Consider the following 12,196-nt stretch of genomic DNA (forward strand, 5'->3'; position numbering starts at 1 on the left):
CAAAGAGCGGAGCGGAGCGGCCGAACGCTTGCGATATGAACGTTGCTCTACGTAAAGCAACATCTCCAGGCGTGCCAGCCCGAGGCGCTGGGCCGTGTCCAGCTCCTGCAAATGTCAGGCAAGGCTCGCAGGGACGGCGGCAGAGGCTGGCTCGGCCTCGGGTGCCACGCACCCGAACCATCCCGGTAACAGCAAGTCCCACGCTCACACATAAAATGTCCGTGAGTTCGTTCGAGCACGTTAACACGCACAGGAGAAGTTTTTTTTTTTTCTGCCTTGCGGATTTTTATTTGTATGTAACACAAGACAGAATCAAGCTGCACCATGCTCCAGCACCGCGTATGCCCAGAAAGGGCCGCAAAGGGCAGCAGAATTAATAATAGCAGACCCGTGGCTGTCGCCCAGGGCTCCGCTGGCAGATCGCAGAGGCCTGAGGGCCTGCAGGTGAGGGGAGCCTTCACTCGCACCACACAGGAGCCACGAGCCTGGGAAGACCCAGACGAGGTGCTGCGTGCTTGCAAGATGGTTAAAAAAAAAACACAATGCTACAAAATCTTCGATACACCCCTAGCACGCAATGGGGTCGCCACATGCAGACAAGGCTGGGAGGCAGGCAGCTGACACACAAACCCGCACTGATAAACCCTTCGCTTACAGCTGCTCGTTCGCCTCTTGCATGGGAAGGGTAAGAAATACTCACACACCTGTGGCAGGCAGCTAGCTCCTGCCAGGTACAGGGACACAAAAAAGACAGGGATCTCCTGGGAAGAGCCTAGCGGAGGACAACAAAGATGGTACGGGGCCTGGAGCATCTCCCATGTGAGGAAAGGCTGAGAGACATGGGGCTGTTCAGCCTTGAGAAGACTGAGAGGAGATCTTATTAATGTTTACAAATATCTTAAGTGTGGAAGACAGAAGGATTTGGCCAACCTCTTTTCAGTGGTTCGTGGGGACAGGACAAGGGGCAATGGCCACAAAATGGCGCACAGGAAGTTCCGCACCAACATGCGGAAGAACTTCTTCACGGTGAGGGTGACGGAGCACTGGGACAGGCTGCCCAGGCAGGTTGTGGGGTCTCCTCTGGAGATATTCAAGGCCCATCTGGATGCCTACCTGGGCAGCCTGCTCTAAGGAACCTGCTTTGGCAGGGGGGTTGGACCTGATGGTCTCTTGAGGTCCCTTCCAACCCTTACAATCCTGTGGTTCTGTGATTCTGTGACAACCAGCTTTCTGTCTCCAGAGAGGGCTCTTTTCCTGTTTATCACCCCAAAATGGAGCAGGCAGGACCGCAGGGCTGTCTCCTGTTGAGCAGCACCATCCCAAGCCTTCTGCTTGGGGACAAGACCCCGAGCTCATGAGCCCCTTGGGCCAGCAAAGCAATCCACCCTGTCCATAAAGACCCTTCAAAAACAAAACAAAACAAAAAAAAACAAACCAAGCTGTCATTGCCCTCTCCAAAAGGGAAACGACCTGACCCTGGTTCGATGAAATCCTGCCCCTCCGCTTCACCCATCTGCTGCGGAAGAGGAAGCAGCGCATGGGTGGAAAGCCAGGAGCGGGCCTGCTTGCTCCAACCCGAGCTTTATCTGTAACTGCTGGGGCCAAGATGGAAAGCCACCGGCTTGGCCGCTCGCCATTACCAAACTCAGGCTCAGCAGTGACCTCTGCAAGCCTCTGGGTCTCCTCCTCAGGGCCAGAGCACTGCAAAGAGAAGCGCATCGCCCTTAGGAGAGAGGGGTGTGCAAGCCGTGTGTCCCCTGCATCGGGGCCTGCGTTCTAGCATCTCTCAGGGCCCTTCAGCAGCTCTCGGGAAAGCGAGAGTTAACAGCAAAGCAATGCTCTTGTTTATTCACTGAAAATAGAATGAGAAAATACAAGGGGCGATGCACACTCAGCGGCACACGCATGCACACATGATTCATGCAAGGCTTCATCCCAGCTGCAGCCCGCGGTGCCGAGCCCCGCTCCCGTGCTTCTGCGGGCACCGAGGGCTTCACACATCGCCGTGCTCAGCCGTGGACTCCTGCACTTGTGCAAAAAGTGGGGTGGCCGGGTGGGAACCCCCAAAATATTGCCCGGTGGCTGCTGCAATCCCACAGCTTCTGCACCCCGGTGGAGCCGAGCCCCGTGGAGCTCCCAGCTCCGAGCCCTGCAGCTCGGGGTGCCGGCGGCGCAAGGGGTGCCCTTTCCTGCACGGTTATCTGCCGTAACATTAGACCCAAGCACGAAGCCGGAGAGCTGAGGCACTGACGAATGTATCTTAAAATAAAGCAAGTGTTCACACTAATTACTATTTCAGTGAGTCACACTGATTGCAAACATAACTCCCAGCCTGGAAAAAATTGCGTCCATGGGCTACAAATTAAATTAATAATGGTGGTATTTTTTTTTTCGATGGGAGATTACAAGAAGAAAGGCCAGGGCCTGAGGAACTGCAGGAAGCTGGGGACTCACGCCGCGATCCGCTTGGTCCCCAGAAACCATCACCAGCCGCTTCAGGGAGCAGTGCACAGAACTTTGCAAGGAAAAAAACCTGGAAATAACCTAGCTGGTGGAAAGCCAATTCCTCCTCCTGCAGCAGCTATAGGTCAGCTGCACCCTGGAACAGAAAGAGGCCAATGATCCCATCACCGCCTGCTAGCTCACCACCTTCGCTTTCCACCCACAGAGATTGTGGGTCCTGGAGCTGAGCGCTCCACTAAATGGGTACGTCGTGACAGTGGTTTGGTCCCGAAGGGTCTTACGTGGCTGACTGGGGCACCGACCATTTTAAAAACAAGTGGCCCGAGCACAAACATGGACAATGTGAGCGGCCAGAGCAGCACACAGCATCATTCACACGGCAAAGACCACGAAAACCATCACCCACTGGCACTGGGCTGCGCCGGCCGAGAGGCTTCCCCGCTCCCCCACGTAATCCCATTTGAGGATAAATGCATTTGCAAATTCGATTATTTGAACTTATGGCTGTACAGTTTGTCCTTATTCAGCTCCCCATGTAAAGCCATCTCCCATCCACCCGCATCCTGACGGACCCAAGGCTGCCAGAAAGCCTCAGGAGATGCCCGGCACAGCTTCTCCTCACCCTCCTGCGGCCACCTCTCGGGGGAGAGCCAAGCCCCAACGGCTTCTCCAAGCACGAGCACAAGGTACGTGCGCAGGAGGCTGCTTTTGGGTAGAGATCAGACAGGATTCTCTGACTCTGCTCTGCAGCGATGCCCAAAACACTTCCCTGCACCTCATTCTGACTATGAGGGGTGGCACCAAGCAGCCCAGGGGAGGCATTTTAAGCCAACAGACGAAAACGCAGAAGGGTTAAGCACGAGTCCAGGAGTGCCTCCTCTAGGTCCTATCAACTCGAAAGCAGAAAAGCAGGAGGGAAGAGCGAAGAGGGCTCCAGCTTGCACCATGATGCTCACCCACCATCAGCCAGGTGACCACTGGTTTTGATTCTTCAGGTAAAGAATCAAAACCCAAATAATTGCGAAGAATACCGCAAGTGCAGGCCACGATCCGTAAGGACATCCTCCCTGCACAGACAAAAGCGTGCGTGGGGAGCCTGAGATGTCACCTCCCGCCCCATCCACCGATCCCCAACGCAGTGCTCCCACCCAGCCTGTCCCAAGAGCACTCAAACCGGAGCTCAGCATCGCAGGAAAGCCAAAAAAAAACAAAACCCAAAAGCTGGGCACTGGGGTGGTTTTCCACGGGCGGGGGCTGCTGCGGAGGAACCGCGGTGTTTGCCTCCGATGGGCGCCCGCAGCTGGGGCAGCAGCAGCGGCCGCAGGGCTGGAGCCGCAGCCACCTAAAGGTACACGAGGTCTGCAGGAACATGTAATGCCTTTTATTAGACCAGCTGGTACAGCTGGAAAAAAAATAAACCACACAAGCCCTCCTTTGAGCTTCTGCACCTTCCCGCTTGGCCATTTTTTCCAGCTGCATCACTTGGTCTAATTAAAGACATTACCCCTGCCTCTTCCTCCGGCCAGCCCTTGCCGGGACAAGGAATCTGGGTCATTTTGGTGCTCTCACTGTGGCACTCGACAGCCTGCTGAAAGGAAATAAAGATTGTGGCCTTAACGTGCAGAGGAGCCAGCGGCCGGTGAAAAGAAAGCTCAGCGCCCTTCCGACCGAGGGCGTGAAGCTGTCACCCCGCTGCAGAGGATGCAGACGGGTATTTGGATGTTTTTGGGAGCTTTGGGGCATCTCCAGCAGGAATTGCAGGAGCTGAGAGGCCACAGCAGCTCCAGCACTGCCACCAGCGGGGCTGGCTGCACGTGGGACCAGCCCTGAGCAGCCCCTGGTCCTACCCCCGGTTATCACGGCAGGAGCACGTCCCGTGCTCGATGCCCAAACTCCACAGGTGGTTTTCTGGGGGCAAGAGCAGCCCCCGTGCCCTAACCAGGCTGTGCCCTGCGCCGCCGAGGAGGTGGCGGCGTCCGACAGCAGCCGGGCTGGAAGGGAGGAAGGAAGGAAGTTATAGCGGACTTTTAACCAGTGCTATAGAATACCTGCGGCTCCTATTTCTGCGCATCGATAATATGGTTTCCGTATCCCTGCACAGCAGGAAGGCATTCACACTCAAACCGAACTAACAGCAACCCGCGTCGTGCACCAGGTGAACCATGAAACCTCAGCGAGGCTCCTCCTGGCCACAAGCTGCACGTTTCCCTTCCTGCATTCATTCCTTACTTCCCTTTTACCTTTGCAGCCCCCCAAATTTTAATGCACCGGGGTTTCAGGTGGCCGCGCACCGTGCTGCCACATCTCGGGGACGCTTGGGGATCCTGCAAGACGCCTCTCCTCGAAGGCAGACATGCGGTAGTACCTCTCCAGTGGCACAAACCAACTCCCTTCTCGCACCGAACCCACTTTTGAAGCCAATTCGGGCGCTTGCTCTGCGACATCAGATCCGCGCGGCGCGCTCCGAGCGGCATCTCTTGGCTCACAGTGATGCCCCTTACCAAAGCACCCGTGGGAGATGAGGTCCTGCACCCATCTCATCGCACGCTACCGTGTCCCCAACACCCAGGACAACTCGGCGGGAGCCATCACAGCCCCCAGCCCGGCAGGGACGGAGCCCGTGCAAGCACGGGGGGCTCAGGAGCAGCGAGTGACACAAGGCGAGGTGAGGATGGCGCTTGGTGCACAACTTGGTGCGGTCCCACTGCCAGCCAAGTGGCAAACGCCAGACCGCAAATGGGCGGCGAATAAGGGCTACTAAAAAAGAAATAATCCAACACCACACAGGCGGACTTACGAAGAAGGCAGTGCTAAGAGTGGGGCCCAAAAGCTGGGGTCCCCGGCCCCACACGGCCGTGGGGTTACCCCGCTCGGAAAGCACCGGGATTCTCCCGCTCCCAAAGGCGAAGCCCCGACAAGAGGATCAACAGCAAGACCTGGGATCTCTGCAAACCATCCCCCAGGAACCTAGGGGACGTGGCTCCATCCAAAACAAAATCAGAACGAAAAACCACGACGCAGACGAAGAAGGAAGGCGCGGGGAGGGCTCCGGCCCCGGCACGCAGCAGCAGGGCCGCGCTGGCGCCGCACGGCTCTGCCGGAGGAGCTCGGCTGCTCCGTCCCCAGCCGAGTGGCCGAGGTCCGGCCCTTGGGCTGTTTATGAAAACCAGCACTGCCCGAAACGCGCCCCGCGGCATTCCTGCCTCATTCCCCAGAGCTATATAAGGCAACACGGCCAATTCCAGCTCCTCTCCCTCCGCGCCCCGGGGTGGTTTCCTGCTCCCAGCTCCCCTCCAGGGACCTCGTCATCAAACACAGCGGGGCCAGCGCCAACCCCGAGCTCCCACCGCCCCAAAAAAGCCCTAAAAAAGCCCCTAAACGCCCCGCCGGCTGCTCATGCTTCTCCATGCATGCAGCAGCACGGGGGCTGCCGGCCCCACAAGGGGTTTTGACCACCGGGGATGCTTTGCAGCAAGGCTTTTTTTTTTTTTTCTCCTTTTTTCCCTTTTTTTTGGGGGGGGGGCGTTGGGGGAAAAGCCATGCAACTTCCAGGCAGGTTTCGCCACCCCTCCTCGTACTCCACGTTTAACAAACTCCGTTCAACTCGCATCTCGGCGCAGATGCTGCCAAGGCGCACGGATGGCCCGGGATACCCGCACCCCAAAACACAACAGCAACCCGCAGAATTTAGGGGATTTTCACCCTGCTCCAGCCCCATTTACGTGTGCAACTTGTAGCGGCCAAAAGGCACTTCTGTAACCACGCACATTTCTGTGCAACAGCCAGCAGTCTCCTCGGATTTTCTCAAACACAAGGGGGTATTCAGAGCCGCAGGAAAAAATGCGTCCAAACAGGATCTGAGTGATGAAATCGAAATTGCCGCATTTCAAAAAATAAAATAAAATAAATTAAAATTTAGGAGAACCCGGCCTGGCCAGAGCTTGCGAAAATAACAGTTCGCCTGAGGTAGTGACGGGCTGCTGCTCCGTGTTGCAGGGAGCCGAGCAAGCCACGTTGGCCAAAAGAAGCCTAGAAAATCCAGACTCTACGTGACCTGACTTAGTTATTGCACAGGAAACTGCATGGAAGGAGGAAGGGGGGGAGGAAAAGGAAAAAAAAAAAAAAAAAAAAAAAAGAAAACGGAGAAAAAGCAAAGCCACCAATCATTCATGCTACCGTAGTTACACCACGCAATAGACCGGAGTAGTTCGCTGCGCGGAACCCAACCGAAAGGAGCCGTCATGGGTTTGAATATTAAAACGTAAGAGGAAAAAGCTCTCGGTGCAGTCATGGTGGGGAGACCTGGCTCCAAAACCTCTTTTTTTTTTTTTTTTTTTTTTTTTTTTTCAGCCAGCATTACAGCACCGACCGGAGACCGAGGCAGCGTCGGCAAGGGGAAAAATAAGAATAAAAGGAATAAAAGCCTGGGGGGGGGGGGGATTTTTTGCAGCGAGGACTCACCGGGGTTGTTGGCCTCCCCTTCGAGGATGTGCAGCTCGGTGCAGTCTGCCAGGGAGTGCTCGAGGCAGAGCTGCAGGAAGCGGGCTTGGGTCCGGCTCACGCGCTTGAGCAGCGAGAGCAGCGCAACAGTCTGCTCGCACTCGTTCCAGCCCTTGAACCAGCCGGCCAGCACGCCGACCTGGTCGCGAAACATCATGGTGAGAGGGGCCGGGGGGAGAGAATAAATAAAGGGGAGAGCCTCTGCCCCCCCCGCCCTCCAGCTCTCGCCGCCGTCTCGTGGCGCCTGGGGGGGGGGACCGGAGGGGAGGAAAAAAATCTCGGCTGCGGCGCGAGGGTGGGTTGGCGGCGGGGGGCTGCGGGGCTCGGCGCGGGGTCTGGGTCCCCTTCTTCTGGCTCGGGAGCGGCGGTGGGGTCCCCCGAGGCGACGTGGAGGCGGCGGAGGGGGGGGGTGTGCGTGTGAAAATGGTCAAAAACGGGGGAGAAATGGAAAAAGGAGAAGGCCGGCGGAGGCTGCGTGAGCGGAGGTGGCCCTTGGCTGGGCGGCGAGGGTGGGCAAGGCACGGGAGCGGGGCTGGCGCTTCGGCGGGGGGCTTCGCACCTGGAAGAGAGAGGGGGGGGTCAGCGGGGGGGGAAGAGGAGGAGGAGCAGGAGGAGGAGGAGGAGGAGGAGGAGGAGGAGGAAGGCCCGCAGCAGCCCAGGCACCGCAGCCTCCCGCTCCTCCAGCCCCAGCCCTGCTTTGTGTCCCCCCCACAGGCCAACCCCATTTTGTGCCTCCCCAACAGGACACCCCCATTTTGTGCCCCCCCCCCCCCCCCCCAGGACCCCCCCATCTTGTTCCCCCCCTCCAAGGGCCCCTCCATTTTGTGCCCCCCCAGGACACCCAAGCACCCCCTCCCCACGCACCTCCATGGCGGGGGGGGGGGGGGGGGGGGGCCATAATCACCCCCCTTTCCTGTTAGGGGGTGGGCGATTGCACCAAAGCACATCGCCCCCCCTAAAACCCCAAAATTACTAAAAATCGGATTTTTTTCATAAAAAAGTTGCCCCCCCCCCCCCGCCTCCCCAATCCTCCCAAAGCACTCACCTCACTCAGCGCGGGGCCGGGGCCGGGGGGGGGCGGCGGCGCGGGGGGGGCCGAGCCATGGCGGGGGGAGGGGGGGGGAGGAGGAGGAGGAGGAGGAGGAGGAGGAGGAGGAAGGCCGGGGGGGGGGAGGGGGGCGCGGGGCGCGAGCGGCGGCGGCTCCGCGGCGCGAGACTGAGGCCGGCGGCGCGCCGGGCCCCCGCTCCCCACATGCCGCTCATTTGCATAGCGGTGACGTCATAGAGCGAGGGGGCGTGGCCGGGGCGGGGGGCGCGCCTTTTCTCTGCCCCCTCCCCGCGCAATTCCACCCCCCCCTCCCCCCCCTCCCCGCAGCGCCCCCGGGGGAGCCGAGCGCGGCCCGGTCCCCAAAATTAAAAAATGCTAAAAAAATCAAAAATGAACCCAAACTCGTCCCGCCCCCACCCCCCCAAGCCGGATTGTGTCCTCCCCCCCCCCCCCCGCCTCCACGCGCCGAGGGCTGCGGGTTGCCCGCGGAGCCTGGAGGAAGCCTCCACCTAGCGGAGCGCGGGGGAACGGCGGCTTTGGGGGGGGGTTCGGGGGATTTTTGGGGGTCTCGGTGGTTTGGGGTGGAGGAGATGGAGCCCTGCTTCGTGCCGCAAGGAAGGGTGATTTTTTTTTTTCCATATATTTATTTTTTATATTTTTTTTAAGGCCGCTTTGCACGCCCGGGGTGAACCCGCAGCTGCGTGCAGGCGATGGGGGTGGATGGGGGGGGTTGTAGGGGCAGGGGGTGGGTTTGGGGCTGTGGCTTCGCCCTGCAGCTTCCATCTCTTTGGCATTCATGGGGGGAGTGGTGCCGGTACATCTAGGAAGGAGGAAAACGGAAAACAAGCGCCCGCAGGGAGCCGGCAGATGTGGGGCAGAATTTGGATAGCGCTCCACAAAGCACAAGTAAAGGTGCAGAGTGTGGCCCTTTGGGGTCATGGGGAAAGGATGTCAGAGCCTTGACTTGTGCCCAGCTTGGGGACAAGGGACACCGGTACCTTGCCACCATCCCACATCCCTGCTGCTTTAGGGGCGCAGCACTCCGGCGTCAGAAGTTGCAGGGGGAGCAAGAAGCGAAGGGATTGAGGCAAAGCCGTGGCAAGCCCCCTCACCCCAAATCGGCTCCCCAAAAGTGGCTGGGTGCTGGTGGGTGCTGCAGGAAGGGCAGCCGGGGGGATCCCTGCTCCGCGCGGTGCTCCTGGACGTCAGGCACAAAGGGTCCGGCTCACCCCGCGTACGGGTTTGCCTGCTCAGTCTGTCTCGTGACTAATTAAACAAACACGAGCGGGGTTCCCTGCCAACAAACCGCAGCCATCTGTCTCATCCTACAGCTCCATCCTAATAAATGGGCCATCGCAGGGCCCTTTCCCCTCCCGCGGCCCCGGCGTGCAGGCAGGAGGCGCGGAGCCACGAGGCTGAGCCGTCTGCGGGGTCGGGGCACGCGTCCTGCACGGGGGCAAGGCGCGAGGCTCCCCAAGCCCCCGGCGTTTCAACAGCACCGGGATCCCCGCGCCCCAGGAGCTGGCGAACGCTGGCACGTTGCTAATTTAAGGCTGCCGAGCTTGCTCCGCCTGTGCCGCCCTCCGGGGTTTTGCGTTTTGCAGTAACAGCAGTGATCGGAAGAATATTTGGGGCTGAGGCATCCAACGCGGTCCTCTGCGGGGCTGAGAGCACCACCGAAACCCCAAAGCATCCCGAGGAAGCAGCCGCTGCAGGAGCCGGTCCCCCCCGCTGCGATGTTTGGAGGTTTCTATGGTAATTACAAAACCTTGCCGCGAGCCGTGGAAAAAACACCCTGCCGTGGGGCGAGAGGAAGGATGCAGGGCGGGTGCGGGCTCGGTGCAAGGGGAACGACGCCCGAGCTGCTCCAAGCGAGAAGATCTCCTCCCCAGGGCTGGCGTCGCAGCGTGTGCCGCGGCAGGGATGCGCCAGGTCTGCGGGGTTTTGGTTGGGGTAGCTCGGTGCGGCCACGTGCCCGCCGTCCCGGTTGTGTGTACCGTGGTAATATCAGCCGAGCAGGTGGTGTAAGGAAATCAGTGAATCCTGACTGCTGGTGAGTTCCAGGGAAGCAGATGTTCGTCTCCGTGGAAGCTACCTGATGGCAAGTTTGGCTGGAGAAGGAGGAGTACATCCCCCGGCTCACAAAGGCCCACGTTTCCCACCTCATTAGAACGAAATCTCAGTGAAAATGTCCCAGTAGGCAGGATGCAATAACGAAACCCCGTGTCTCTTCCATCTACTCCTGAACGAAGTATGGGAGCTGGCCACCGAGCTGTCAGCGGTTGCCTCACCTTGTTATGTGACGTGGAGCTGGGCGAGCCGTTCAGATAAATCCCACCAAAGCCAAAATAAAGAAGAGACAAAAAGTAAAAGCAAAAAGTGACCCCCAAACCGACGTGGGTCTACATTTCCAGACCAGCAGCACCCCACCCCAGCTCCTGAGCCTCACACGGGGCTGTGCCGTGCCCTGGGACATGCTGTAAATGCCCGCTGGCGACAGAGCTCCCCGGTGGCTGTATCCCGTGTCCTCGGCCCGCGTTTACCTACAGCGCTGGGATTTTTCACACCATTTCCAGCCGGCAACGAAAGCAGCTTGCTGGAGGACTCGGGCCAGACTGAGGCTGTTGCGAGCAGATGGTCCCGATGAAAGGAGGCGCTGGTCCCTCCGGAGGCACCGCTCGGCCGAGCTGCTCGGCTGCCGGCCCCAGCAGCTCCCAGGCAGGCTTGGAGATGCGCATCAGGACACGCCACCGGGGAAATCTCTTCCCTAGCTGCATCTTTCAAGCAGTTCTCTTTGGAAGCCTGGTTCCAGCTGAAGACGTGTCTTGTGATGGAGATTTAAGGGGAAATTCCTTTAAGGAGAGAGCAAGAGCTGCCAGGCTGGGTCAGGTTTCAGACGTAGCCAGGACGCTGGGGTGGAGGAAAACCTCCGTGCCTTCACCTTCCGAAACGGCCGGGAATCCAGGCATGAAAGGCAAACACGAGGGACACTGCTCCCATTGAGTGCTGCCCCTGCCTCCAGCACGCGGCTTTCGGCACCACCTGCGGAGGGAACACCTCGGGCTGCACGGAAATTGTACAGGTGTGTGTGTGTGTGTGTGTGCGTGCAGCTAGAGGAGGCGTAAATGCAGATAACCCGCTGAGGCCAAAAAGGGGTATTTTGCATTTTGCCCCAGTCCCCCGAACGAGTTGCAAAACAAGGCTTGGAAAGCGGGGGTGTCGTACAACACCCCACCACCCGCTTAAATTACTGCTCTGATGTGTTGATGTCTTCACTTGTAAAACAGGGAACAAATACAAACGCCCAAGTGTAAAGGCTGCTCCCTAAGAACCAAACTCAGCCACCCCAGCTCGTCCCCAGCCACCTCCCAGCAGAGCAAGGTGGAGGTCGCTGCTCCTTGGAGGAGCCTGGTGGTGGGGCTGGAGGGACGCTGGCAGCTCTGCACAGCCCGGTGCGATGTGCCCCGACGCTCCCGAACTCCCAGCCGGGTCTCCGAGGGGATCAACAAGTTAGCAGGAGGTAGAAAAGAAGAAAAGGAGAAGATGCTCTTGGAAATGAGATGTATAAGGGATGAGAACAGCTTACTAGATCAGATTTGTGTTGGGGGGTCACTGACTGGCCAAGGTCCAGCTCTGAATCCCGCTACAAAGGGTCGTGTTGCTCCTAGTAAGAGACACGCAAAAGACTGCAAATTATTCCTACCCTTGTACTTTAAGGAGCTCATTTGGAGAAAGAAGACTCCAAAAAATAAAAATCAGTGGGTATGCCCTTGGGACTGCATTGCCCCTGTGTGTTTTCGCCCTGCTCTGTGCAGCACGCACTGCCGCACGGATAAACCACGGATAAACCAGGATGAATGGCAGAGAAATCTGCCAACCTGCCCGGCAAACCCTTGAACGAAACCCAGCGAAAGTACCCAGGCAAAGCACTGCTGAGGGTGCAGCTCTGCAAAGCAGAATTACAAAGCCTGCACGTTCCTGTGCCCATGAGGTGCTGCGGAATAAGTGTCTGATGTGTTGCAGCAAGTTGGATCCATCAGGTGTGCCTTGGGACCGGCGAGGTACAGGTTGCTGAAATGAAGGGTATAAATGACCCCATAAAAACATGTCAGTGCGTCAAGAGGCCTCTATATCATCACATACCTTTTCTTCAGGACAGGAGAAAAGCAAATGGTTTGTTAGCGA

At 58.4% G+C, this 12,196-nt stretch overlaps 1 protein-coding gene across 4 annotated transcripts in view; it reads right to left on the reverse strand.

Moving 5' to 3' along the window:
• Positions 1-8,220, reverse strand: part of SAMD4A (sterile alpha motif domain containing 4A) — an 83,303-nt gene extending 75,083 nt beyond the window's left edge. For 3 of the 4 annotated variants that reach the window (XM_035551532.2, XM_035551531.2, XM_035551529.2), the window contains exons 1-2: positions 8,009-8,181; positions 6,925-7,522 (exon numbers count right to left, since the gene is read on the reverse strand). In XM_035551532.2, the coding sequence (XP_035407425.1) occupies positions 6,925-7,120 (196 nt within the window). In that variant the 5' untranslated portion in view covers positions 7,121-7,522; positions 8,009-8,181. Of the gene's footprint in view, positions 1-6,924; positions 7,523-8,008 lie in introns of all 4 variants that reach the window. The other variant, XM_035551530.2, reaches the window with a different exon arrangement.
• Between the last annotated feature and the right edge of the window lie 3,976 nt (positions 8,221-12,196).

This window comes from Cygnus atratus, chromosome 5 (genome assembly GCF_013377495.2).
Source record: "Cygnus atratus isolate AKBS03 ecotype Queensland, Australia chromosome 5, CAtr_DNAZoo_HiC_assembly, whole genome shotgun sequence".
NCBI classification, from domain to species: domain Eukaryota; kingdom Metazoa; phylum Chordata; class Aves; order Anseriformes; family Anatidae; genus Cygnus; species Cygnus atratus.